The 27924-nt window shown below is 59.2% G+C and overlaps 1 protein-coding gene across 5 annotated transcripts in view; it reads left to right on the top strand.

Moving 5' to 3' along the window:
* The first annotated feature begins 755 nt into the window (after window positions 1-755).
* The window catches only part of HDAC5 (histone deacetylase 5), a 35446-nt gene continuing 8277 nt past the window's right edge, over window positions 756-27924 (top strand). For 2 of the 5 annotated variants that reach the window (XM_034639790.1, XM_034639791.1), the window contains exons 1-9: window positions 13088-13253; window positions 24379-24638; window positions 24740-24884; window positions 24969-25083; window positions 25366-25496; window positions 25632-25778; window positions 25868-25980; window positions 26295-26426; window positions 26633-26855. In XM_034639790.1, coding sequence (XP_034495681.1) covers window positions 13103-13253; window positions 24379-24638; window positions 24740-24884; window positions 24969-25083; window positions 25366-25496; window positions 25632-25778; window positions 25868-25980; window positions 26295-26426; window positions 26633-26855 — 1417 coding nt within the window. In that variant the 5' untranslated portion in view covers window positions 13088-13102. Of the gene's footprint in view, window positions 952-5880; window positions 6092-13087; window positions 13254-22711; window positions 22832-24378; window positions 24639-24739; window positions 24885-24968; window positions 25084-25365; window positions 25497-25631; window positions 25779-25867; window positions 25981-26294; window positions 26427-26632; window positions 26856-27924 lie in introns of those variants that run through there. The other 3 variants (XM_034639793.1, XM_034639792.1, XM_034639794.1) reach the window with 3 other exon arrangements.

The following is a 27924-nucleotide window of genomic DNA, read 5'->3' as shown; positions in this document are numbered from 1 at the left end:
GCCATACCCTGGCCTTTCCCAGTCTTTTCTTTCCCTGGCAAGGATGCAATGTGTGCGGTCGCATCTGGTGGGTTCGGGACCTGTCCCAAGCAACTGCCCCCAGCCTAGCCCCCTAGATGGGGCCTCCGCGGGCTCCCAGTCCCTAGGAATCCATCCCCAGTTGCCCTCCCCCATCGCGGGAGGACGTGTTAGGGAGACGCTTAGGCGGGGAACGATTGCACCATCCACGGTTTGAAAAGGAAGTCGAGGAAGCGCAGGGAGGAAAGTCGAGCGTCCCGAAGGCCAGGGCCCAGCAGCCAGACCGCGTCCCCTGCTGCGCTCCCTCCACCCCTACTCAGCTGGGCTCGGATCCCATGCCTTCCACCCCCCTCCCCAGCCCAACCCTTCGCGGGGTGCCGGCCCTTTAAGAAGCTGTCACGGTGGCGCTGCTGGCCCCGCCCGGCGGGGAGGGCCGAGAGGGAGGGGAGGAGTTGGTGGTGGCTGAATCCGGGGGGAGGGTGCGGGGGGGGGGGTTCGTCCCCNTGAGCGCGCCGCACCACCCCAGATCCCATCTCCCCCGGGTCCCTGCGACGCGAGGCGGCTCTCCCTCCTCCTGCCGTCGCTGCCCGCGGGCTCCCCGCGCGCGCGCCGCGCTCCGCGCCCCCCTTCCTTCCTCCAGGCGCCCGGTGCCAGCCGGCGCCCCCCGGGAGCATCGCCAGCCCGGGAGCGGGACCTCGGGGTTATCGCGCGCGCCCCTCCACGCCCCTCCCGTGCAGGGGCGCGTTCCCTGCAGGTGAGGGAGGGGCCCGCCTTCCCGCTACCCGCACCCTCAAACGGCCCGGAGACCGGCGGGGGCTGCCTGATTTGCCCCTTCCCGGGCGGCGCGTGTTGCGTTGCAGAGCGACTGGAGCCCTGCACCCGGATTCTATGCAGACCCCTCTTCGCTGGACACTCCTTTCTTGGTGCTCTGAGGTGAGGGGCGCTGCCCACCCCACAGCGCTTCCACCCAGACCTAAGAACGCATCCTTGATTTTGTGTCCTTGACTTTCGTGCGTGAGGAGGGGGCCTGCGGACCCACCTTACTTCTCTCTCCCATTATTCTCACCCCCTCCCCGACGAGGCGTTATTGCGTTTGTTCCCACCCTCTTCTCCGTCTGACACCCTGGAGCCAGGGAGAGCTGAAAGCTCCCCTCCTTCCTGTCTGGGGTGGGTGCCCCCCATTTTTAATCCCGGGTCTGTATCCCATAAAGGCAGGGACACTGCTTGTGCCTTTTAACTTGAGGGAGGCTGCTTCCCTACCCCACCCTTCTCTGGGGCCCCGGGGAAGATGAGCGCTGGCTGGGTGATAAGTAATTAATTTGGGAGTCTGGTTGTTGGGGGGCGGGGAGAAGTGGGGAAGGTAGGGGTGCCTCATTTGGGGAAGAGGGGACCACCTGGTACCCCCCACTGTTGGCCTTGTGAAATGAGCTGTGTCCCCCAAGAGGAAGGGTAGCAGCTGCAGTTACTTTTGAGGGGGTGCTCAAGAGACCCACCACTCTGCTAGTGACCACTGTGCTTCTGGGACCTGGAATTCGTTTTGGTGATTGGGGGTGATGGTGGTGATGTTTGGGTTCACTGGGGAGGGGAGGAGGCTGCCAGATGGGAGGAACAAAAGGAGACAGAGGTTGGGAGATCCAGGAGTCTTGGCCAGAGGCACTCCTGACCAGACAGCCCTGCAGGACTGGAGCCGGGGGCTGGGTCTTGCCCTGGGCCCCTTCAGGTTCAGAGGACTTAGGTAGAGAGGGTCCTCAGTCCGAGTTCCAGGAACCAGGGCCCCTGCAATGAGGGGGAATAAGTTGAGAGGTTGGGCTGGGCTGGGCTGTGGATGGTGGGTGAGCCATGTTGGGGGCTGCCTTCTTCTTGATTCCAGTCTTCTCTCCTTCCTCTCCCTCCTAAACACAAAGCTTGGGAGATCTTAGTTCGCCCCTGCCCCTTTTGAATCCTCTCTTTGCGCTGTTGTCCCCTTGGAGTTAAATCTGGCCTCTGTTTTGACAGGGCAGGTAGGGGTCTTTCTGAGTTAGAGGGGTGGGCCCCCAGGATCCCCACTCTGTCCTGTATACATGCCAGGGACCAGAGAGACAGATACCAGGTGCAAGTTACTTGGGGGCAAGGACGGAGGACATGTTATCCCTGTGCCAGCCTTCCCTTCCTCCCCAGTGTATCCTCCGGAGTAGCTGGGCCAAGTCATGGGGGTGGGGGGCAGCAATATCACATGCCCCACCCACTCCAAGTAGCTGCAGAGACAAAGGTTTGCTTTTCCTTCCCTAGGGGTGGCATCTTAGCTGTGTGTTTAGAAATGGGGCCTGGGGGGGGTGTAGTTTGTGTTTCTGCATAAGGGGGAGGGGGATCAGCTATAGGAGCTTGGGGGGGGGTGCAGTCGGTGCCGAAGTACCAGCTGCTCTTTAATAATTAATTCTTCCTACTCACATCCCTTTGAGGAGGGATGTCTGGAACACAGCATCAGGCTCAGCCAGCCTGCTAGAGGACGCACTCCTGTTGGGGGGGGAGAGACTGGAGGGGGGGGGCGGTTCTTGGCATTTTTGGAGCACTGTCGCTAGCTCATGAATGAAAACCTGATGCAGCCCATGAGGGGGCCTATTGTAGTCGACTTTGGCTAATTAAACTTTCTCTGCCTTTCTTCTCCCCTACCCCACCTCACCCCAGCCCCCGCCCCAGTCCTTTTTTGAATGGGGACCCTGTCTGGTAGTGCTGGGGAGGGGGTATGGGTCTGCCTGAGGTTTTAGGGCAAACAGACCTGGTCTTCTGCCCTCTGCCTCCACCTCCTCCCTCCCTCCCCTCTCATTCCCCCCCCCCTTTTTTCTAGAAATAGCAGCCTCCTCCATCTGGCTTGTGCAGATGCCTGGAGCTGCGTCTGAGCAGACAAACAGAAATGGGCCGATTGCAAAAATGAATTTGTCAGCCTGGTGCCTTTTTTCCTTTCCTGTTCTCTTCCCCTTCCCTTAGTTTGGGGCCTGGACATCCAAGTCAGCCACCCCTCCTGGCTCTGATAATCCTGGGCTTCTGGTGGCCCAGCCTGGGGGAGGCACAAGGTGGTGGAAGCTCTTGGAGGCCCCCCGGAAAGTGATCTGCCATGGTCCGAGTCAGGAGGGGTTGAAATGGGAGGTCTTTTGTGCCTTGGGATGGGATATGTGGGTTTGCAACTCTCTGATGAGGACTTTGCAACAGATCTCCGGTTCTGGGCCATCTCAGGTTCCCAGAGTTTGGTTCAGACCTCTCCCCTGGCCATCTGTGACCTGGGGAGGGGACCCTAGGCTGCAGTGTTCAGGACTGGGGAGAGGCTGCCTGGTGGTGCTGGAGTCCAGGTTCCAGAGAGGCCCTCGAAGGGACACCTGAGTCCCTAGGAATTATGAGGGAGTTTTTGAGGGACAGATACCTGCAGGGCAGCACCGTGAACTTCTGGCCTCTGGGTCCTTTCCTTGCTTCATGTCTCCTTTGCTTGTCTGCCCTTCTCCTCCCACTCTCTGCCAGAGTTTTTATTACTCATGAATGGGGTGGGGGTTTTTTGCCCTGCCTCCCGTGGTCTCGCCATGAGCTTGTAGGGGGAGGTGCACCAGGTTTCCCTCATTCCATGCCATTCTGGCTGAAGGTCTGACCACAAGAGCTGATGGGATGGGGACTGGGGACTGGGGGAGGGGGTTTCTGCCTGCTTGTTATGTCGTGGAAGCCAGGCCGCCCACTGGTTTGGCATCTACACGTTCTGTCATCCAGAAGTGACACTGCTCTGGGCCCCTGACTGCCCACCGAGACCCTTCTGTAACTATAGGTAACAGAGGAATTTTTGCACCGGAGGAGGGACCAAATAACCAGGTTTTAACCACTCCCCTGTCCTTTTTCCCCTTCATGCCCCACCCCAGACAAGAGGCTGTGCTTGTCCTGATTAGGCAGTGAACATTGCTTTGTTTCCCCTGTTCACTCAGGAGCCTTGACAGAGGTGTTGGCAGACACCCTCTGCAGGTGGACGGGGGCCCAGGGGTCCTGCTGCATCCTGCAGGGTGAGGAGTATGGCCTACTTGAGTCCTGAGCCAAATGGAACTCTCGGATCCCTCCCTTCCTCTTCTCTCCAGGGGGTGAAGATGATGGGGGCTTGGACTTGATCTTAACTTCCATTTTTGTGCCATCGAGGCTTCTGAGTGCCATGCTGTGGAGGTGCCTTTCACAGGAGGAGATGGGCTGGGCCACTCAGGCTGCTGGGAATCGTGGGAATTTCTGAACCTGTGTTCCCCAGCCCACGGGAAAGGGTGTGAGCAGGACTGGGCGCCAGCCTTGGGGTGGGCACGGGCTGAGCTGCCTGCCCACGCGGGCCCTGCCAGGGCACCAGCAGCCCCACCTGCCACATTCCTGAGCTTGGCCTGAGCCCTGCGCAGCCTCTTTTGTCCTTGCCTCACACCTGTGCCTGCCAGGAGCAATCCAGCCCCTTCACCCTGCCTCCTCCTAACTCCCCATCTGAGTGCACCTTTCTCCGACTACAGAGTCCAGACCTTGTGGGTGAAAGCACAGGCAGCAGGCCAGGAAGACTTGAGGTCTTCCGTGTGTGTGTGTGTGTGTTCGTGTTCCTGTGTCCCAGCCATGCCTGACTCTGGCTCCTGGCTCCAAATGGACTGCACTCCTGGGAATCCTTGATGAGAACGCAAGGCTTACTGAGAATTAATCCTGCCAGGAGGTGGGGCTGTCCAGGGAGCAGAGCTGATTGCCCGTCCCTGGCTGGGAGAGCAGAGTCAGGACTTACACATCTAACTCCTTTCAGCTTCAGTGGATCACTCCTGCTACCCCACTTTCACTGCGTTATTGGAGGGCCTGCCTTCATTTGGAAGAGAATGAATGAGGTCATGTCTGGGGTGGATCATGGGCCTTTTAGGGATGGGCCCAGATGGGTGCCTGCGTAGTGTCTGAGGCTTGAAGACTAACCATGGGGCTGGAGGGAGGCGAGCAGCTGAAGGAGTGGGGACAGGTTGGCAAATTCACAGTCCTGTAATACTGGGACATCCTCCATTACTGTGATGGTCTGGGCAAACCTACCATTGGGGCCTTTGTACAAACTGGGAAAAGGTGTCCTTTATTCTGGGTGGTCTCAGCCTGGATGACCCATGGCTTGGCAGGCAGAGCCCAGGCTGGTTTTCAGACCTGCTTGCACAGGGCACAACCTGTCCAACACACACAAAGCCCTGGGCTTGGGCCCTGGACCCCAGTCCGGGGAGTGCTGGATGTGGGGTGTCTGTCTCTGCCTTTCCAAATTCCTGGAAACAGCATGGGTTATGGGTAGTCTAAGAGAGGCGCTTACCTTCTTCCCTGGACCCGTTGTTGAACAGGGGAGATCAAGGCAGAAGCATATCACAGTTCCAGAGTGGGGTGGCACAGGGCTTAGGGAGGAGGGAGAAAGTGACACCCTGTCTGAGAGTCCCCGCTCAGGCAGCTGGGGCTGGGATACCAGTTTCTCCCTTACCTTTTGCCAGGGACTCCAGCCCCACATCTCCCCACTGCCACAGACAGAGTTCAGATCTCCCTGCGCTTTTCTCCTTTCGTGGACACCCAGTCCCACGTCAGGCACCCAAGTGGGTCTGTAAGTTCTCCCCACCTGGCAGTGGACACTGTCACCTGAAAAGGAGTTTGGGTGTGGCTACTGTAGCCATTTCCCTTTCCTTGAGTGCTGGCAGCCTCACCAGTTAAAGAAGCAGCCAGGGTCTGGCCAGCTCTGCTGCTTTCCTCTGTCCCCTCCTGCCCCCACCCCCGGGCAGGTGTCCCTCCTTCTCTTTCCCAGGTGTAAACCAACAAGCCCCGAGGTCTCCTTCAACTCTGTCAGATTCCTGAGCTGGGGGCCTCTAACCCTGCTCCATCTCTCCCTAGGGATGCCGCTCTGAGTGCCTGACTGCCTCGCCCCGAAGGATGGCCTCTGATGGGCATTAGAGGCACAGCAGCCCCGGGCTCCTGTCCCGTCCGTCTGTCTGTTATCGTCTGTCTCTCTTGACATCACCGCAGCTCCACCCCCTCCCATCCCAGCCCCCAACGCCAGCTTCCTGTGGGCCCAGAGCCGGCATGAACTCTCCCACCGAGTCGGGTAAGAGCTGGGAGGCCAGAGAAGGGCACCCTGGGGTGGTTTTGGCTGCAGGGGGCTGGGGGAGTTTCCAGCCCAGACCAGCTGACCTTCGGGGTCTGAGCTGTAAGGGAATGAGGGGGTCAGGAATGGAGAAGCAATTTGAGAAAAGGACCAAGGCAAACCAAATTTACTGACCGAGGGGTAGAGCTGGAAGTTGCTGGGCTGACAATCCAGCCTGGCCCCTGGAGGACACGGTCCGACTCTGTCTGCATGCCTGCCGTCTCACCTCAGGGGCCTGCACTTCCAGTTCTGCCCGGCCCTGTTTGCCAAGACGGGCAGGCCTGAGAGGGAACGTGTGTCCCTGGATGTCTCTGGGCCGGCCAGGGATGATGTTGGAAGGTCTCCTACAGTAGCTGAAGGCAGCTTCCTTTCTGTGGTGGTTCCTTCTCTTCCTGGTGGAGAGTTTCTCTCCATTCCATGCTTTTTTCTTAGGGGAGATTTGTAGGGTCTTTGGCCTCAGCCTTTGTTGGGATGTGTGGTACTGGGAGGGGGTGTGTGTTGACATGTCGATAGAGGAGTCTCTGCTCTCTCCTTTGAGTCTGGGTAGACTGCCCCTTCTCTTCTTGGGCCCGGGACATGTGGATGCCTAATCTGGGGACTTTGACTCTGCGATGTCCTATTCCCCTCTGCTCCTAGGAGGCTGCCTAGTGCTGCCAGAAATAGTCTATGGGTGGGACTCCAGGCAGCTTTATGTATGGGTGGGTCTGGGTGTATGCCCGTGAGGATGTGTCCAAGTGGCCTGAGCCGGACCCTCAGGAGTTTCCCAGGAGGGTCACGGGTCAATGTGGTCAGAGTAATAACTGCCTTCTCTCCCCGGCTGGCTCCTTCTGCACAGTCTTAGAGGGTCAGAGTCTATCTTGTTCAGCTTTAACCCCCCACGGCCCAGCCTCACCCCCAATAAGGAACATTTTCCCTTCTTTTAGGGATAGGGGAACTAGGAACTAGAGATGGAAACCCATTTGTAGGATGGAAACGGCATTGGGGGCGGGGGGTGGATCCAGGCTGCCTCCCATCTCACTGCTTATCAGCAGTTTGTTGGACCTGATGCTTGCTCTTGTGGGGACCCGATGCTGGCGCTCTGTGGCGGAGGTCCTGACAAGGCTCCTGGGCCTTCCAGTAGACCCAGGGAAGCTGGAAGCTGGTGGAATTGTTTGGCTTTGTGCCATTTGTTTTGGTCAAGCTTGTGCCCCCTTCCCTTTGTCTCTCCGGCATAACGTACTCAGGGTGTGGGTGCAGGCAGAGTAGAGGGCCAGCTGGTGAGGGCTGGACTCTTCAGACTCCCCAGGTCAGCTTCGCCTCATGACCCCTCCTTCTGCAGGCTTTGCAGTCCCCCTTCAGAGCCTCCCGCCTCTGGCTTTGCCTTCATTCAGCCTGGACGGGCTATGGCAGGAGGTGGACCCGGAGAGGTCTGTGGGACTCCGGGGCTGGGGGTGGGCTGTCAGGCTCTGATTTTCTGTTTCCTCCTCTGAGACTGGTCTGGCCAAGGGAAGGGAGAAGCCCGGTGGGTTCTCCCCAGTCCCTGGCCCACCTCTGCCGGACACTGGCAGCAGTGCCAGCGGCTCCTTTCCTCTGAGCTACTGTGCTGACCTCTCTAGGGGCCGCCTTCAGTCACACCGAGCCTGGGTCAAACCATGGGCCAAGGGAACAGAAACTGCCCAGGGGCATCTGACGATGGCTTGGGAATGACATTTCCCAGCTTTGGGATTTTATTTCTTTACAGCGAGAGGCTACAATCAACCTTGGCTAGATGAGGTCACTGGGTTGCCTTTCCAGATGCTGATGGTCCAGGTTCCTCTTGCAGCCAGTTCTGCCAGGGCTGGTGGGAGTGTGGTGGTAGATGGAGGTGTCCAGCAGCGGCAGGAGCCAGGCAGCCTGGGGGGAGGGCTGCGGAGTCTGGCCAGGAGGGGCCTCGGGAGTGGGGCTTGTAGAGTTGGCCTCACCTCCTGGCTGGCTTTCCAGCTCCCCCCAGCAGGGGGAGATGCTGTCTTCTCATGTTTGGAAAGGAGGGAGAGAAGGAGGGGGCCAGATACTGGGAACCGCATTTTAGGACTATGGAGAGGCCTCGGAGCTAGGATTGTGGCTTGGGGGCAAACCTCGGAGGCTCTTCCCATCCAGTTTTCGTGCGGCTCCGGGGCTGCGTCTCCTTGCAGAGGAAGAGCTGCTCTGGGCCGGGGAGATGGCCACCTTCCACACAGCTCTCCTTTCTGAGGGGCCCAGCACCTGCTATTCCCAGAGCTCAGAGAGGTGTCTGGGCTGGGGCTGCTGGTACCCGGCGCCCGGCCCAGGCCTGGAAACCACGTGTCTTTGGTCTCCATAGAAGTAAAATGAAACTGTAGTTGGGCAGGTTGGGGTTCACCTTGCCGTGGATACCCTGAAGGGAGCCCCAGGAAGAGCATGGGGCCCTGGGGCTGGGGAGAGAGGTGAGAGTGACGAGGATGGGTAGTCCCTAGGACCTGGGTGCCCTCGCCCCTGAGCACCTCGCATCCTCTCCTGAATCCCCGAGATTCGCCCCTCTTTCCTCAGGGCACAGAACAGCGCTGTTCCCTGGCTCCCTCAAGTTCCCTCAGTGTGGGAGCTTTCATATTTGGCAAGTCCTTGAGTATCCCCAGCGTGCCCAACCCTGAGCTCAGCCTGTGGGGAAACAGAAGAAAAAGATAGGATGGTCCATCCCTGCCCTCCTAGCAAATGAGTCAGTGAGAGAGAATATCCTGGGCAAGGGGCGGCAGGCAGGGAGAGCAGTTTACTTGTGGGGCTCACCCCTCCTCCCTGGGGAATGGGAGCTGACTGACTTACCTCTGGGCTGGGCTGAATGCCAGCGTTGGACCTGACTTGCCTCTTTTGCAGTCTTGGGAGTACAGGCAGAGGCCGTCGATGGGGCTGCCTCTGCTTCCCTGAGAAGGCCACTTCCTGGCGTCTGGCTTCTCTTCAGGTCCAAAGGGGGCTTGAGGAGTGAGGCTTTCTTTCTTTTTCTGGAACTGGTCATTTCTGCTCCCCTCTGGGATTAAAAGACTGACAGAACCTGCCGCCTGTCTGGGCTCGGCCTGGCCAGGCTGGAGGAGCTGGCCTGGGACCTGGGACCTAGGCCTGCTCTGATCTCTGCCCTGTCCTCTGTGCCATTGCCCAGAAAGGAGGGCAAAAGTGAGGCCCACCGTGGGAGCCAGGTTCGGATGGCGTCAGGGCCCCAGGAGGAGGCGGCCAGGTTCCTTAGCCCTGGCGTGGGAGGGGAGACAAGCTTCATGACAACACCTGCCTGCCCAGCACCTCCCAGCACGCTCCACACTTTCTCTCCTTCCCTTTCCCAGGAAGGAGGGAGGGAAGGCAGCTGCCCTCTCTGGGTGACCAGAGAAACTGGGGCATGGGTGTGGGGTGGAGCCAGGAACCTCGGCATCCTGCCTCCCAGCCTCGGGCTCATGCTCTGCCTCTGAGCCCCCGGGGAAGGCAGGCAGCCAGCCCCAGGAGGAGAAAGTGGGTCAGTGCGGTCGTGGGGCAGGGGTCTGGGAAGTGGACTCCTGGCGTCCCTTCTCCACTTAGATGCCCCCTGGCGCCTCTGTGCTCACATTAGATTGGGATCTGCTCCGCCCTCCCCTTCGCTGCTTCATCAGTTGAAAGGGATTGAAGGCTCAGATGGGACAGTCAGAGGCAGGGTCAACCCTGAGGGGATGTGAAGGAGGCCAAAGTACGTGTTCACGTTTTTCTGGGACTTGGTTTCAGAAGAGAGGGTGCAGCCAGCACCTCGCACAGAACCTGGCCCCTGGAGGCTCCCGGGTGGTGCTGACGGGCTCCAGCATGATGGGGCTCAGAGGGCAGGAGAAAACTGGAGGGCAGGCAGGCCTGACGTCTCTGGGGCCCCGGGGCAGCTGGCACCCCCTGCTCTATCCAGGGCACTCCTGAGCCAGCCCTCGGATTTTTATTGCGCACAAAGAAGACTTGCTTTCTTCTGTTAGGTCAGGGCCTTACCCCAACCTTTTGTGCCCAGGAAGTAAGAGCCTGGAAGAGCTCAAGGAGCCAGCTTTGGGCTCTTCCCCTCCTCCAGATTTAGAGGGTTAGGAGGCCCGAGGCCAACCTCTGAAGAAGGGAACGAGGTCATTGTGGCCTGGAGGGCATGGTGCTCTCTCCCAGTGGAGTTCACACACCCTATGCTTGGTGGGTGCTCTGGAAGATTTGTGGGATGACACATGGGAGAGCTGGATGGCTTGGGATGGAGAAGACAAATGAACCACAAGGAGAGGGGCTATAAAGCGGGAAGGATGGAGGTTAGACATTAGGAAGGCCTTGTTGTTTCACTTGAATCTCAGAGGAAAAGAAGACACTTGTCCCCACCCCAGGCCTTGTCTCTAATCCTCCCTTGGAGGATTCTGGGAAGTGCATTGAGGATTGTCTGGCTGTCTGACACTTTGCTTCCCACTTCATGCTGTTATGGGAAGTCCTCTAACAGTGCTGGGAACTGCCCTGAGCCCCAACAGGGGTTGGGTGCCCAATCTCCTGGGTACACCTATCTTCTCTTAGCAAGGAGTTCTCTTTCCTTGGGTTTCTGGCTGCTCCAGGTTCTGGGGGCCCTGCTTTTGAGTCATTGTAACTGATGACTTCCTCTCCTCTGGAACAGGGCTCCCTACCATACTCTCCTGTGCCTGGGACAGGCAGGGAGAGCCAGGACAGGGCTAGCCAGTCCTTCTGGTTGCTCCCAGCGTGGGTGGGTGGAGTCCTGAGCTGGGAGGGGCTGCTGCCCCCGGCTTTCTGGGCTGCCTTGAGTCTGCTGCCCATCACCCCGCTGAGGGGACCTTGGTTTTCTCTTCCCTTCCTCTTTAGAGAGTCTGGTTGGCCAGGATGAGGTTGGGGCAGGAGGTGGTGAATGAGGTCCCCAGACCCACCCTGGGGTGTGTCCCAACTCCAAACCCCCATGGGGAGCACTGCTCCCTCACCGTTTTTCTAGAGTCTACCCTGGCAGAGAAGCTGGCGCTCTAGACCTTTGTTCAGGTCCTGTTTTCCATCCCCCACCCCAACGTACACTTATTATAGAAGACCAGCTAGTCCAGGGCCTGGGAAAGCCCACTCCTGCCACCTCCCCTGTCCCTGTGCCCCCCCCACCTGAGGGCAGGAGGCCCCTTTGCCGCCCTCCCTGCCTGGCAGAAGTTGGCTGGGAAGATGGGCCGCGGGAACCATGGCTACCGTGTCCTTGGTTGGCCAGCTCCTCCAGGGCTTCCAACAGGAGGGTGAGGTCATCCAGTCCAGGGAGAGGACAGGTGTCCCTGGCTCCGGGCCTGGAGTTGGGGGCAAGGAGAGGCCAGGAGGGGGCTCCAAAATAGCAACCGTGACATCAGGAAGGGGGAGGGGGACCCAGACCTAGGAATAACCAGGCTATTAAAAGGTTCCAGTGAGGTCAGGGGGCCAAGTGGGATCTCTGTACCAGTGGGAGGCACAACTGAGGAGAAGGGACGAGCCAGCGGTGGGCAGGGTAGGCAGGTGTCACCAGTCCTCGTGGTGCACTAGCCTAAGTCCCATCAGGGCCCCCGGAGCCTGGGCGGCTGTGTCAGGCTGGGAGCTGGGAGGGAAGGGCTGGCCCCTGGCAGCTTCTTGCATCTTCTTAGAGGGGCTCCAGCCTCACGTCTGTTTCTCCCGGGGTGCTGGGGGGTCATCTTACGTGTTCATGGAAACCCTGGGGCAGCTTCATGTGCTTCTTTGTGTAGGAGGCAGTGGGCTGTGGTGGTTAGCGCTCAGACTGGAGCCTCAGATGTCCCGACATTACCATTTAAGCAGCTGTAAGACCTAGAGTGAGTGACTGCAGTTGTCTGCCTCAGTTTCCCCACCTACACCTATCTCCTGAGGTCATCGTGCAGAGTAAATGAGGTGACGTATGTGCTGCTGCTAGTGTTGCACCTGGTACATTGCCACAGAGGAGCTGCCTGTGCTCCCACTGTGGGCAGGTGCTCCCCGGTCCCCTTCTGTGGTTAGGGCCAAGGCCTATCTGGGGAGACTCCCCCTGCTCCCTGGAAGGAAGCTGAGCAGCCCCTGGAGGCGACACCCCTGATGGGTAGGAGGGAGCTGCCATTTAGCTGCTGCTCTGGGGTCTCCCTTCTGGTTGAGGGGGTGGGGAGGCACCTTCCAGCTCTGAGAGAGGACAGAAGTTAAGTCAACTCCCATCTGGCTGTGAGGAGGACTCCAGGGAAGATGTGAGGTTAGGCCAGGTGGCCCTGTCTGCCACCCTCTCCCAGACCCTTCTGCTTTCTTTACCTGCTCTGATGGCGAGAGGGAACATAGAGATGGAACCTGGCTTTTGGGTCTCCAGCCCCTCGCCTGCCAAGAATAGCACCAGAGCGGCTTCCAGACACATGGGTACTCTGGCCTGTGCCCTTCCCCGGCCCAGCCTCTGGCCACCCGGCTCCGTGGCCTTGGCCCTGAGTGCGGGCCCTCCCCTGTCCCCATCCCCCTGCCTGGCGCTTCCTCCTGGGGTGGAACGCGCCTCCCCCCCTGGGGCCTCCGCCAGGCCCGGGCTCCTGGCAGCCGGCCGGCGGCTCCCTGAGCATGCTCCACCTATTTATAGCCAGGGCCCTCCCCCAACTGCTATTTCAGTCTCCTGCCAGCTGCCGGCGGCTCATTCGGGAAGAAGGAGCAGGGAGCCAGGCCCAGAGCTGTCACCCAGGGCTGGGAGGGAACACAGAGAGCCCGCCTGCCTGCTGAGCTCCCCTTCCTGTCCCCTGAGTGCTCAGCCATATACCGCGGCTCCCGGGAGCTGGGGGAAGGCCGGTGGTCCGATGCCCCTCTAGAGGAGAGCTGGGCCCGCCGCTCCGGGGCCTCCTGGCTCCTCCTGCTGCCAGGAGTGCCCAGGCCGGATGAGGTGCCTCCCCATAGCTCAGGTCCCAGCGGCAGTGGCCTAAGGGAGCCCCTGAGCAGTGAGGGCTCCGCCCGAACACCTTTCCTTTGGCTGACTTGCGCCTCCGGCAGCCCCCTCCCGCCTCCGGCGGCCCCCTCCCTGGCATGCTGCTGGTGCCCAAGGCTCAGGGGCTCGTGGAGATGCTGCAGACCATCTATGAGACGGAATCCTGTTTCTCAGCAGATGGGATGTCAGGCCGGGAACCATCCTTGGAAATTCTGCCTCGGACCCCTCTGCACAGCATCCCTGTGGCAGGTAAGTACCTCGGTGTCCCCGCCTGCCCTCTGCCATCGGGCATCCTTGTCCCTGGGGCTGAGCATCTAGCTCCAAGCATCGCCCAGGTGGGGTCCTGCCTAGATCTTTGTGGAGGGCTTTGTTGAGAGCATGGGCGGTCAGGGGAGCCATGCTTACTGAGGTGGGCTTCCCTGCTCTCCCTGGCCTGAACCTGCTTTCCCGCCATGCCCTCCAGCTGCACTCTGCTGCATTCTTGAGTCTCTTTGGCCTCCGGCAGGGTGGGCATAAGCTGCTGGGGGCTGTGGATTACCAGAGGATCCTGGCCTAGTTGGCACTGTAGTCGGAGGGGAGGAAGTGGGTCGGTGACCTGTCTCCCAGTGGCCTGCTCCCCAGGTCTGGGCAGGGGAATAAGCCGTAGTCGAGTGTCCAGAAGAATCAAGGCTACCCCAGCTCCTCTGGCTGGGCTCTTGGGGGCATGTGGCTTCTGCAAGTCCCCAGTCAGGCGTTTCCGGGAATCCGATGTGATGCATTTGTGGTGGGGGCAGGTAGAAGCTGGCAGCTGGGATGTCAGGGGTCCTGGCTTCCTTAGCTGCCCCATCTCTCCTTCCTTCCGGCCTTGGTTTCATCCCTTCTCAGGACGGTGAAGGAGTGTTACTCCGGTTCATTGGGGCTTGAGGACCCCCTAGGCCTGCCACCTTCTCAGCAGGGGCATTTTTGGCTCTTGGCTGGGGGTGGGGTCTCCCAGAGCTGGGCCACTCCCTCCCTCCCTCCCAGGAACCTGTTGGCAGCATCAGGCCTTTCTGGCACAGCCTTCCCACCGGGCCGGCACCACAAGATGCTTCTTCCAGGGAGGGGCCTGCTGGACCCATGCCCGCTTGGCCCCTCCTGGCAGTGGCTTGGCACTTGGGTGTGGGTGTCTGTGTGCCTCTGCACGGGGAGCCTTTGCCTCTGGTTACATGGGTGTGGGTCCCAGGCTTTGCATTGGAAGGTGGGAGCTGTGTGCCTACGCACGTACCTGTGATTTGGCTCTAAGCCGTCCAGGGATAAGGTGGCGGCTGGACTAATATGTTGGAGGATGGATGTTTTGGGAAGTTTTGGAAAATCCTCGGAATGAGGCCTGCCATCTGCCTGGGCAGTGATGTCCCCATAGTCTCCTAGGGTAGGGGCCTAACCCCAGGAGCCAGCCCTGCAGGGTGCCCACACAGGCCTCTGGGATGGGGGCATGGCCTCGGAGGTCGGCTATGCAGGGAACTGACACCATCCCCCCAAGAGGAATCGTAAACACAGAGGACTGCTCTAGCCCTGGTCTGCTGGAGCCCGCGGCTCTAAGTGAGGGCCCTGCCTGCTGACCCCTGCCCTGAAGCCTTTGAGAGTCAGGCCGGTCTATTGGAGGGCAGAGGGCTGACTCGTGGAGTCTTGCTTACAAGGCAGCTCTCCCCCATCTGACAGATGCCGTACCGGTCCACCCATCCTGCCCTTTCCCCTCGCTGTCCCTTGCCTCCCAGCAGCAGCTGGCCATTGGCCTGAAGTATCCCCCTCAGCATGTTCTCTTACCTTCTTTCAAGTTAGACTCCAGAATCCTTGCAGGCTGGAACCCTGCTGCTCTCATCCCTTTCCTGAGGCTGCCTGTCCCTTCATAGACCTCCCCCCCGTCCCAGCCCCTCTCTCCAGATCCCCATGCCCCCACCTGCCACACACACACACACAGACACACACACACACACACACACACACACACACACACACACTGCATAGCCTTCTGATCGGTGGTGTGGTCCATGCTGGCAGGAGGGAGGTGTGAGTCACCTCAACTGCTCGAGGAGAGGGCTAAGAATGTTCCCCCTGCGCAGCTCTGATGCTGTGTCTGTGACGCGGCTGGGGACAGATATAGGCCTGGAGCTCGGCTGCCTTGTTGTTTTTTTTTTTTTTTTTTGGACTCTGGAATGTAAATAGATGTTTCAAATAGAAACGCTTTAACCTTTGGGTTAAAAAAAAATCCACCCCGGATAAACACGGCCATGAGGGCCCAGGCAGCCTGGTGTTCCCCCCCCACCCCCGCCCGCCTCCTCTCCCCATCTCTTGATCAGTCTCCAGACAGGATGCAGAAGCCTGTGGCTAAAAAAGCAGGTGTCCAGGGACGCTTCTTGGGCAGTGTGTGTCGCCAGGCCTCCCCAGCTCGAGGGGTTGGGGAACAGGGCTTTCCGGGGTGGCTGTCTACCCTGGACTCTGCCTACTCTGCCAGCGAGTCTTTGGAACACTATTTTAGGGCCATCCTTTGCTCCTTGGGCTGTCTTGTGCACGGCCATTCCGCAGCACCATGCCTGGCACATGGATGAATGAATGTTGCTTTGAAGGGGCTGGTGTCCAGGGCTGAGGTCAGGATTCCTGGGTTCTATTCTGGGGCTTGGCCCTCTGGGTGAACAGACAGATGTGGTGAGTTGCCCCAGTGGGTGAGCCAGAGTCTTGGCAGCGGGAGCCCCCCTCTGCTTGATGAGGGGAACGGATCGCAGCTTCTCATAGTGCCATAGGGGTCTTCCTTGACGGATGGGGTCTCTGCCTGACTTCTCCACAACAGCCCAGCACACAGTGGACATTCCCATCATTCAGGCCTCGTTGCGGCCTAGGGAGCCTCGGAGCTCGAGCTCCTGTGTGGGATTCCCAAGGACGCAGCGCTGGGGGATCCCCTGTTTCCCTTCTGTGGGCCCTGGATTCCCCTGCGGCCCGGACTGGGCAGCGCTGATGTTTGGGCATTGTGCAGGATTCTATGAGCAGACATGGAGGAGGAGTCTCCTTTCCCCGGTGAGGGAGGGTGTGAATCCTGCTTGTGCCAGGAAGGGATGCTGCGAATGCTGGGAAGTGCCATGGGGTTTGGGTTCGGTATTGGGGTTTCCCCTGGATAGTCTTGTTCACGTTCTTCAGACCATTCCAAGCTTGGCTGGGTGTGTGGGTGTGTAGGTAGAGGGGTGTGGGGAAGGTAGGAAGGGCGAGGCTCAGGTGGGAAGGGAGCTAATAATGTCCTAAGTGACAAGGGTGTCAGGTGCTTTCCTTACCTTGTCTCTTTTAGGAAGGTATTATTAGCCGTGTTGTACAATCGAGAGGGATCAGAGAGGTTAAGCAACTTGCCCAAGGTCACAGGGCAAGTGACAGCTGGGATTTGGATTCAGGTCTCTGCGTAGGGCTACTGCTAACCCACACAAGTGTTCCTTTGTGTACAGTTTTTAGAGGTGGCCCTTCTTCTGGGCGGATGCTTCTTTCCAGAGCACGTGGCTTAGCCACTGCAGCGTAGGCTAGATTTCAGCCCCAACCTGCCCCTTTGGCTGGGTGTCCTTGTGTAGTATACAGTCTGCACAACCTGGCTTTGTGCCTCCTGAGTGTGTGCTCCTCGAGAATAGAGACCAGTCTGGCTTTGGGGGGGCTCCTGAGCTCCCTGAGAAGAGACCTTGTTTTCTATGAATAGTGGGAACCACTTGGTCCGCTCTCTCCCTCCCTGCAGGGAATTTAGGGGAGAAGGGGGCCCAGGCACGAAGTTGAACACTCCATCCCGTTTAGACGGCCTCCCCTGCCCCCATCCCCTCCTACTTCATCCCCTCTTCTTGTTTTTGAGACCCTCAGCTGTCCCTTTCCTGCTGCACAGCTGCCAGACAGGAAATCAGATTAACTGTGTCCACACACACAGCTGTAACAGCTGTCAGGCTGGAGGCAGAAATAAGTGCAGCCAGCCCGGGGACACTATTGAGAAAATAGTTCTCAAACTTTCAGTTGTATCAGAATTACTAAGGGAACGTATGAAAGTGCAGAGCTCCAAGCCTTGGCCCCCTTGAAGTGTTAGGCTTCTGTAGGGCAGCCCAGGAACCAGCATTTTGGACACATGTCTGGTGACTCTGATGTTCTTGGGATAAGGGTTGTGTGGACAGAAGTCGTGTGGATGGGGTCATGGGGCCTTGCAGCCTGCCAAGGGACGTCACCAGCAGCCCTGGAATGCCTGGGCAGACTCTGGGACTCCTTGGAGCAGGGTGGACTGCAGAGGGAGGAAGGCTGTCACCCCAGTCAGAGGCAAACCCAGCCCCCAGCAGCCTGGCGGTCTGCGAAGGGAGGATGTCTTGAGACGCTGGGCAGCAGGTGTCTAAACCCCAGCTGGGGTGGGGGATTATGGCAACTGGCCAGGTGGGCAGGTGGGCAGGGCGCCCTGCTGGATGCTCAGGGCTGGGTTGGCCTCTGGAAGCAGAGCCCCTGCCCTGGGGCCCCGGCTGGCCACCCCAGGTGTGGAGTGAACAGTCCCGGCAACAGCTGCAGGCTTTGAACGAGTAGTGTGCCTTTTAGCTGCCTCTAGCTTGGTGCCCCAGTGTTTCCTGGAAATGGCCAGGCTGGGAGAAGTGAGTCTGTTTCTCTTGCAGATAGCAGCCTGAGATCAGTGCGTAACCCTGACCGTAACCAGCGAGACACTTTGTGCCTTCTGCCAGGCCTCTGCACCCCTGAGGCTTAAGGTCCTGCAGAGGCATGGTCTGCCTTGAGGTTTCTGGGGGTTCTAACCACTCAGCCCCCTTCTCCCCTGCGCTCCTGGGCTCTGGTGTCCTGGGGGCTGACTGGATGTGCTGTCTAGATCCCTGCGTCCCTCATGCAGAGTTCGGCTCCTCACTCCATCTCTCATTATATGCAGGAGCAGCCCTCAGGGTTTCTGCTGGTGTTTTTTAGTGGGAGGCAGAGAGTCAGAAGACCCTGAGTAAGCCCTAGCCCCTCTGCCTCCTTTCTGGATGCCGTGGGACAAACCTCTTTCATCTGTGGCCTCCCCGGCCTCTGTCAGTTTGGGAAGTTGAGTTGCTGATCTGCAGGCCCTTCCTGCACGGAGGTTCTAAGAGCCTCTGAGGTCAATTGCACGTTTCTTCTACCTTTCAAAAAGAGGGGCCCGGGAAGATGTGGGGTGGCACTGGGCAGAGAGCTGTCACAGTGAGGCTGGAGACCAGAAAAGACTTTCTGACTGCTTGCGGTTGCGGCCCCAAGAGCAGGGAGAGAAACTTGTGCTCATCTGTGCTAAGTAATGCTTCTGAGGGACAGAGGGATGCCATGGCCGTGGGCTGAGCCGCAGAGGACAGAGCAGCCCTTCTTGGAGGTATCGAGGCAGGAGAGACAGCCTGGATGTGCTGTAGTTGGGAGGAGGCTGTTCCCAGAGATTCTTCTCGCATGCTGGGATCTAGCTGCCGGCCACTCCAGTGTGTGCTGTGTGGGGCCCATGTACTGGCCGGGCTTTGATCGGGACAGGACCACAGAGTGACCTAGGAGCGGTCTGAAATGAGAGAGCTAAGGCCTCCTTCTGGCAGAGGTCTGAGCTTGGCGTAGTTCTAAGTTTTTTTTTTTTTTTAAGATTTATTTATTTGAGAGAGAGTGAGCGAGAGAGAGCAGGGGCAGGGCAGAGAGAGAGGAAGCAGACTCCCCACTGAGCAGGAAGCCCTACACGGGACTTGATCCCAGGATCTAAGATCATGACCTGAGTCAAAGGCAGATGCTTAACTGACCGAGCCACCCCGGCGCCCTAAGCATTTTTTTTTTTTTAAAGATTTTAAAATAGAGAGAGAACGCGTGCGCGGGCGTACAAATGGAGGAGGGGCAGAGGCAGAGGGAGAAGCAGGCTCCCCGCTGAGCAGGGAGCCGACACGGGGCTCAATCCCAGGACCCTGGGATCCAGACCCGAGCCGAAGGCAGACACCCAACCAACTGAGCCACCCAGGTGCCCCGAGTTCTAAGTATTTTATTTCACGCACTTTAGAAATATTTTGAGAAGCGGTCCAGAGTCTTCACTAGACTGCCAGTGGGGTCCAAGACACACACAAATATCAGGAGTCGTTAGTAGTAGCCCTGACCAGCCACCCCTGAGATCTTCTTGGGCCCAGTGCCAAGCTCCCCTGTGAGTCTGCTCCTGAGCCTGAGAGCCCTGGGAGGAAGGTACTAGTCTTCCTCCCATTTCACAGATGCCCGCATGGAGCACAGAGGGGTGCTCAGTGCCTTGCGCTAGGAAGTGGCGCAGCCTGACTCGAACCCTGGCATTCTTTTTCCTCCAGAGCCGCAGCTCTTAACCATTACGTGATGTGTGTCCGCTTGCATTACGTGAGGAGCTGCGAACCTTGCTAGGTGAGAGTCCTCGCCAGCCTGCACATGGGGAAATACTGAGTTGTGGTAGAACCTGTTGAGCGTACGTTGGCCTCCCCAGTCACGTAAGAGCCCGGAAACAGATCATGGGAAACTGTCCTTGCTGGGGAGGGGAGTCAGCGTCCCGGGGAGGAGTGTGAAATGCTGCTCCCTGCCTCCTTCCAAAATCCCTCCAGGCCAACAAAGGGACAGGCTCCATTCCCCACTCTCCAGAGGGACAGAATGAGGTCGTTAGACATTTAAGGAAGCTGCTGCCCGCCCAGCCTGCTGAGGGAGCTCCTCGGGGCTCGGGTGCTAGTGAAGGTGCTGCCCTCCTGGGTGGGCTGCCGGCACGTTGCTGTCCGGTGCAGAGAGCCTGGGGTGCCCTGCGGTGGAACCAGGCTACTTAGCTCGTGTTTGGAGGGTGTGAGTCCCTGCTGGTGAGCTGCTGGGCTCCTTCTGCACAGCGGCCTACGAGGTTTGGTTTCCACGTTTGTGCAGAGAGGGGGCCGAGGCATGTGATCTCGAAGGCCTTTTTCACCCTGTCTCTTCTTTCAGTAGGGTAGTTCCTTCGACCCAGGGCGTATCTGCAGAGGCCTTATTTTTTGTCCTGTGTAGACACTGCAAACAGCTCAGTGCATCCGTCTCACACTCTGCGTACCCTGGGTCTCTTCCTTCTCCCCTAGCCCGGGAGCGGGGTCTTTAAAGAGCCAAGCGTCACCTGGGGGGCTCAGTTGTTAAGCGTCTGCCTTCGGCTCAGGTCATGATCTTGGGGTCCTGGGATCCAGTCCTGCATTGGGCTCCCTGGTCAGAGGGGAGTCTGCTTCTCCCTCTCCCCTGCCTGCTGCTCCCCCTACTTGTGCTCTCTCTGTCAAATAAATAAATAAAATCATGAAAATAAAGTAAAATAAAATAAAGAGCCAAGCGTTAAGCTTTTTTGGTCTGTTGGGCGGGTCTACACACTGTGCTGGCCCCCTCCATCTCAGGTTTCCCCATGGGGAAGGAAAGATACCATTTCCCTGCTGCCAGGGTTTGGGGCATGGTGATTCTGGAACTGGTGATTTCTCCACTCGAGGGCCTGGAGCCGGCTTACAGTATGTTCAGAGCAGGGGGAAGGCTTGGCCTTGCCCTCGGGCAGCCGGATTTGTTTTTTATTTTGAACCTTGTTCCCGAAGGTGCTGCTAAAACCTGCTCCTCGTGTCCCAGAGCTCCTGCGTGCTTGGGGGCTGCGTCCCTTTGTCTCGACACTCTTTTTAGTCTCAGGCTGTGCTGGTGGTCGTCCCAGAGGTTGTCCCGTCAGCACCTGCCTTGTCTCTGCCTGAGGAGCCGGCCTATCTCTCCCCAAGGAATCTGCGGTGGGAGCCCCCACGGGGCTGATGGGGTTCACGGAGAGGTGGGAGGCCCAAGCGTCCTCACTAAGGTTTTGGCGCCGCCCAGGTGGGCCTCCGAGGCTGGGCAGGATGGCCCCTCGTGAGCCAGAGCCTGGTATGCGTGAGGCCACTCCAGAAATACAGTCCTGCCTACTCACTACCTCAGCTGGGGCTTCTCCACGGAGGCCGTGTGAGTCAGTCTTGCAGAAGGCTGGAGGACAGGATGATATTGCCACTGTTTCGTAAGGCCACCACTCCCAGGAGGAAGGGGCAGAGGCCCTCAGGAGTAGAGTCTGGAGCAGGGTGGACCTGGACCCTTGCATCTTCTCTCTCTAGGAGGTGACGGTCGCGGCCATCTGACTTCCTCTCGATTCTCTACAGCGCTCTGTCAGAGGGAGGCATGGGGGGCTCAGGGCCTTGCCCTCCTACCTGACCCCTCTGCTGGCCTTTCAGGGGGCTCTTTGCTAGCCGGAGTTCCTGGCCTTTCCTCTTATGGAGCAGTGCCCCCCAGCCTACTCTCTTCCTCTTTCAGAGGTCCTCCCACTTTCTTGGTCCACCAGGAGGCGGTCGAGAGCCTCCTCCTAGCTTGACACACGCATTTCTCCTTCCACGTGCGTGGTGCTAATGGTAGCCGTTGCCACCTGCTCTGCCCACGCCAAGCTGGCAGAGGGCACAGATCCTTTGGGGGGGTGAGGCTAGCCAGGCTGTAGGTTTTGTGTCTCACAGCCTTCATTCAGGAGGCTCTGTGCCTCCCCCACACCCTTTCCCTGGCTCCAGCTGCTCAGCCATCACCCCTTCCATCGTAGAGCCAGGTTGTGACCTGGCAGAACCCTGGGCTGCCGCATTCTGTCCATGCCCTCACGGAGCCTGCAGATTAGCATTCTCTCCTCGGCTGTGCTTCCCGCTTGCATGGGAACAAGGCTGTGTGGCGGAGCCCACTGGCTGTCCTGCCACCTGCATACCAATGGGGCTGTGGCTCCCACTGCAGCCGGGGCCTAGCCTCTGTGCCGCGGTGGTGGCTGTGTGGGAGCCCCAGTGGGAGATTCCCCTCGCCCCAGCCCGTGCCCTCTCTGCAGGTCTCCTGCGAGGGAAGCCGGTGCTGCTGGCGGCAGTTCCATCCCAAGCAGGGTTATCTGCTGGGAGCCAGGAGCGCTTGGACCCCTGCCCTTCCCTGGGCGGGCAGGCTGGCAGGCATCCGGCTCCTGTAGCCCCAGCACTGCCGGGAGCAGCAGGTTGAAGCCTGTCCTCCTCTTGGCTGAGCGGTCCGAGTGCCACGGGCCAAACCAGACTTGCCGAGGAATAGATAACTCTCCAGCCAGCCTGGGCTTTGCTGAGCATTTCCAGGGCTGGGGAGACCTGAGGTTGGCTGCTGGCTCCTTGCTGTCACCCTGCTTTGCACCCTGGATGGGGTCGGCCACCTCCAGAAAAGCCCTTTGCAGGGCCCTTCCTCCTGGTGCCGGGGGAGGACATGGGCTGGGAGGGAAAGTGAGTGAGTGTGTGTGTGTCTGTGTATGTAGCCCCACCCGCCTGGCCACATCTGGCCACTCCTGCAGATGTGGCTCTGGCCTCGTGGCCGCAGAGTCGTCAGTGTGGCTGGCGGGCAAACCACAGAGGAATGTGCCTAGCAGTGCTGGGCGGAGAAGGGGCTGGGGGGGACCGAGCTATTCTGTTCAGGCTTTACCTTCCCACCCCCACCCCCAGTGGGTCCCAGAGGCCGTATTCGGGCATGAGGGTCATAGCAGGGCCTTAGCCTTCAGCAGGCCTGGCCCCTGCCTGGGTGACACTCATTCAGTGTGGGTCCCCCGCAGAGGTCCAGGCCCATTGACTGCACAGGGTGTGGAAGCCTCTCTTAGCTCAGCCCTTCGCCCCCTCCCAGCTCCCTCTCCACTCCCAGTGACGGTGGATGATGGGGGCCTGGGCAGAGAGCTCTGCTCACGAGGGCAGGAGACACTGGTAGCCACCGGGATGTTGGGGTCCTTCCTTCTCCAGGCCCAGGCTGGAGTGGGCTGCCTTGCCACAGGAAGGTCTTCCCAGCTCCCTGTGGCCTCCCTGGGCTGGAGTGAGAAAAGTGAGGGCTTTCTTTGGAGAAAGAAATGGAAAAGAAACAAGGTGGGTCAGCCCTGCCTCTCTCACTTCCTCCTTCCCAGGCAGTGGGTAGCTTGCCTTCCCCTTCCTGCTGGAGTCGGGGAGGCTCTGTGGAGTGTGGGCTGGGCTTGGGGCTCCCTGGTGGTGTGGTGTTTGCCCAGTTACCCTGGCAACAACCGGGCAGTGGTGGGGAGTGACATTCAGTGACCAGAGGACAGTGTACAGGGATCAAGAGGTCGAGACCCATGGTTCCCATAAGCCTATTGGAACATTTTCCTCTCCCTGGGGCCCCTGAGCCCATTGTCCACTTGGGGGCCTGGACCGAAGGTCTTGGGACCCAGCAGGCTGCTCTGCTCCTTTTCCCCTCCCAGCCGGTTCTCCCTGAGACTGGAGTTCCGAGATCTCTGTCTGAGCTCCAGCCTCCGCCCCCCCGCCATGCCGTTACCCTTCTTCCTGTCTGATTCCCTTTCCTGTCTCCTCCTCCCACCTCCTCCCTGCTCCTGCCCGCCCATTCTCTCATTCCCCCTCCCCCCAGGCACAGCTGCTGTTTGGCTCACTCTATATATAGCGGCATTTTCAGGGTAATTACAATAAAACTGTTGAAAGGAGATAATCCAGCAAAGGAAGCAGAGTCTGACTCCCAGCCCCCTCCTGTCCCTGGTTTGGTGCAGCCCTGCACCCCCTTTCCCTGAGGCCTCCTGCTCCTGCCCCGCCCCCCATTCTCACAGCCTCTCCTTTTGGCCCCATTTGCCCCAGCTGGGTGTGGGGCAGAGAAAAGGGGAGAAGTGTCCAGAGGGTCTTGGGTTTACTAAGGGCCCTGGCTGCCAGCCCCCTCCGTTCTAGAACCAGGCTCAGCTTGAGTTTCTCTTCTAGCGTAGGCTTCTCAGCAGGGAACGTGTGATGTTGAGAGGTGGGGAAGAGGCATGGGAAGGACAAGGGTTAGAAGCGTGGGGTCTGGATTCACATTTGGTTCATTGATCACCTGGCCGTATGTCTTTGGTCACATACTTAATCCTTTCTAAACCTCAGTTTCCTTGTCAGTAAAGTAATTCCTGTGAAATGCCCAGTGGTGGTAATGATCAATGACAATATCAGGTGTTGAGCACTCAGGGTCTTGTAGAGACTGCGCTTCAGGCGTATGCATACTTTTTCTTTCCTTTGGTTTCAAAGATTTATTTATTTATTTTAGAGAGAGAGGGAGGGAGCTTGAAGTGGGGGAGGGGGAGAGGGAGAGAGGGACAAGCAGACTCCCCAGAGTGCGGAACCCGATGCGGGGCTTGATCTCAGAATCCTGAGATCATGACTTGAGCCAAAACCAGGAGGCGGACGCTTAACTGACTGAGCCACCCGGGTGCCCCAGCTTATGCATGTTTTCTTATTGAAGTTCATGGCTCTGACCTCAAGTAAGACAGCACAAGGTTCTGTGGAGCAGAGGGACTTGACTGCCCCCTCCCGAACTATTCTCTTGGGTCTGCTGGTCCTGCCTGCTAGCTTCGGGACCCCCAGCATGGCTGCCAGGGCGTAGTGGTGCTGGCCTCAGGCTCCCTGACGCCTGTCTCTTGTCCTTGCAGTGGAGGTGAAGCCGGTGCTGCCCGGAGCCATGCCCAGCTCCATGGGGGGTGGGGGAGGAGGCAGCCCCGGCCCCGCGGAGCTGCGGGGGGCTCTGGCGGGCCCCGTGGATCCCGCGCTGAGGGAGCAGCAGCTGCAGCAGGAGCTCCTGGCGCTCAAGCAGCAGCAGCAGCTGCAGAAGCAGCTCCTGTTCGCTGAGTTCCAGAAACAGCACGACCACCTGACACGGCAGCATGAGGTCCAGCTGCAGAAGCACCTCAAGGTGAGCGAGGGGGGCGCGGGGGGGCCGCCCAGACCTCCAACCCCCGCCCGGACCTGGCTCACCCCGTGTCCCCCCCCTCCCCCCACCCCACGCCCCTGCAGCAGCAGCAGGAGATGCTGGCGGCCAAGAGGCAGCAGGAGCTGGAGCAGCAGCGGCAGCGGGAGCAGCAGCGGCAGGAAGAGCTGGAGAAGCAGCGGCTGGAGCAGCAGCTGCTCATCCTGCGAAACAAGGAGAAGAGCAAAGAGAGTAAGGCCTGGGGCCTCCTGCCCCTGCCCCCCGGCTGCGGGGTCCTGGCCCGGGCGCCCAGGTCAGCTGTGCCCTGTCCCGCAGGTGCCATCGCCAGCACTGAGGTGAAGCTGCGGCTCCAGGAATTCCTTCTGTCGAAGTCAAAGGAGCCCACGCCAGGCGGCCTCAACCATTCCCTCCCACAGCATCCCAAATGCTGGTAATGGCCCTTGGCAGCCATGGGTCACAGAGCTGCTCGCTCGGGGACTTGCCTGGCTGCAGGATGGCAGGGGGCTCCTGGCCGGAACCCATAGACAGGCCCCGCAGCCTCTCTTAGGGGGTGAAACTCCCACCCCTGGCTTCTCTCCGTGCTTCCTTCCCCAGGACCCATTTCCTGTCCCTTGATGCAGTGGGCATTTCCTAAGTGTGATTGCTAGGTGGCAGGTCCCGTTGGCTGGGTAATAACCTAGGTCTGTTTCCATCCCCACCCCACACCCCCCAGGGGAGCCCACCATGCTTCTTTGGACCAGAGTTCCCCTCCCCAGAGTGGCCCCCCTGGGACGCCTCCCTCCTACAAACTGCCTTTGCTTGGGCCCTATGACAGCCGCGATGACTTCCCCCTCCGCAAAACAGGTGTGTGGTGCCCAACCTGGCTTTCCAGAATATGGCTTCTTGGAGGTAGGGGTGGGAATGTGGAGGGGCCAGGCTACGGGGGTGTGTGTGCCTGTTCGTGTGGATGTATCTGAGCCCTGGCTACCTTCTCCCCAGCCTCTGAACCCAACCTGAAAGTGCGTTCGAGGCTAAAGCAGAAGGTGGCTGAGCGGAGAAGTAGTCCCCTCCTGCGTCGCAAGGATGGGACAGTCATTAGCACCTTTAAGAAGAGAGCAGTTGAGATCACCGGTGCCGGGCCTGGGGGTAAGGGCTCCTCCCCTGTTCCTTTTCTGAGGTCCTGGGAGTGGGGAGTGGCTCTGAGCATGCCCAGGTGACAGCCAGTTCTCCCATAGTGTCGTCCGTGTGTAACAGCGCGCCAGGCTCCGGCCCCAGCTCTCCCAACAGCTCCCACAGCACCATTGCTGAGAATGGCTTTACTGGCTCAGTCCCCAACATCCCCACCGAGGTACAGGCCTGCTGAGGGCTGGGCGGGCGGGCCACGCTGCTCTGTTTCCCTTGGAAGAAGGAAGGCAGCTCCTTCTTGTCTGTCTTGCTGAGAGTATCCAGCAGGGACCTCCCTGCCCATGTGGACAGGCTAGAGGGACCCATTGTCTTTAAGTGGGCTTTGTCCCATGGGCCTCTGAAGGACCGTGATCTCTCAGCACCCCCCAGGTGGGGCTGGGTGTGGGGAGTGGGGAGCGAGGCACCATTCAGAGCCCTCGGCCCCAGGTGGCCCCCCTTTGCCTGCTCTCATGCCTGTCTCTCCCAACTGCTCCCTAGATGCTCCCCCAGCACCGGGCCCTCCCTCTGGACAGCTCCCCCAACCAGTTCAGCCTCTACACGTCTCCCTCTCTGCCCAACATCTCCCTAGGGCTGCAGGCCACAGTCACTGTCACCAACTCACACCTCACCGTAAGTATGGGGCACACACCTCCTAATTCCTCTGGTGTTGAGGTCTGTGTTCCTAGACGCTTCACAGAGCCCCGAGGGAGATCAGATGGTCTTCCTCAGAGCTGGGGGATGGGCAGAGGATAGGGGAGGGACACGGCTCCAAAGTTGGCAGGACTGGGGGACAGTATAAGCCCCTCCCTCATCTCCGTCTCCCTTCTCCACCCCAGGCCTCCCCGAAGCTGTCAACGCAGCAGGAGGCCGAGAGGCAGGCCCTCCAGTCCCTGCGGCAGGGTGGCGCACTGACGGGCAAGTTCATGAGCACATCCTCCATCCCCGGCTGCCTGTTGGGCGTGGCACTGGAGGGCGACACCAGCCCCCACGGGCACGCCTCCCTGTTGCAGCACGTGCTGCTGCTGGAGCAGGCTCGGCAGCAGAGCGCCCTCATTGCTGGTGAGCGGGCGGGCAGCCGTGCAGGGGGGTGGGCGTCGGGCCTCTCTTCCGAGGCCGCAAGGCCACCATCAGAGAGTAGCCAGGGACACTCTCCAGCTCTGTCGCAGCCCCCCTCCAGGCATCCTTGACTCCTTCCATGTCCTGCAGACACGATTGCGTGCCTACCAGACGCTGTTCTCGACAACGTCTGCTGCTGTGATGCCCTCACATTCCTGAGCCGTGCTGTCCAGTAGACCTACAACATGAGCTGCATTTGTAACTTAAAGTTTTCTGGAGCCACTTTAAACAATGTAAAATGGGGCACCTGGCTGGCTCCGTTGGTAGAGCATACGACTGTTGATCTTGCTCGGGGTTGTGAGTTCGAGCCCCATGTTGGGTGTGGAGATTACGTAAAATCTTTAAAAAAAAAAAGTGATAAGAAACTGGTGAAATTAACTTTAATAACATATATTTAACTCAGTTGATCTGGAATATTGTCGTGTTTTAAAAAGATTTTATTTATTTATTTGAGAGAGAGAGAGCGAGCAAGCACGCACAAGCAGGGGGAGCAGCAGAAGCAGAGGGAGATCAGACTCCCCGCTGAGCAGGGAGCCTGTTGGGGGACTCGATCCCAGGACCCTGGGATCATGACCTGAGCCAAAGGCAGACACTTAACTGATGAGCCACCCAGGCGTCCTTATTTATTTATTTTAAAGAGAAAGAGAATGCAAGTGGGAGAGGGAGAGGGACAAGCAGACTCTCTGCTGAGCACGGAGCCCAACGTGGGGCTTGATCTCATGACCCCAAGATCCTGACCTGAACCCAAATCAAGAATCAGACAGACGCTCAACCGACTGAGCCACCCAGGCGCCCCCATCGCAGTTTAGACAGGCCGCATTTCAACTGCTCAGTAGTCACAAGTGGCTGGCATCTGAACTGGACAGCTTAGCTTTGGACAGTCAGACCTTAAGCAGCTGGTGGCGTCCGAAGAGGCTCTGCCTAAAAGACACGGGATGCCGGCCCCCAGGCTTCCGCACCCTATGGCATTCCTGTCTGTGATCAGGGAGGTTTTGTCGCAATTGGGGAAAAC

This window comes from Ailuropoda melanoleuca, chromosome 13 (genome assembly GCF_002007445.2).
Source record: "Ailuropoda melanoleuca isolate Jingjing chromosome 13, ASM200744v2, whole genome shotgun sequence".
Taxonomy (NCBI): Eukaryota; Metazoa; Chordata; class Mammalia; order Carnivora; family Ursidae; genus Ailuropoda; species Ailuropoda melanoleuca.
This window is presented reverse-complemented; position numbering and strand designations above follow the sequence as displayed.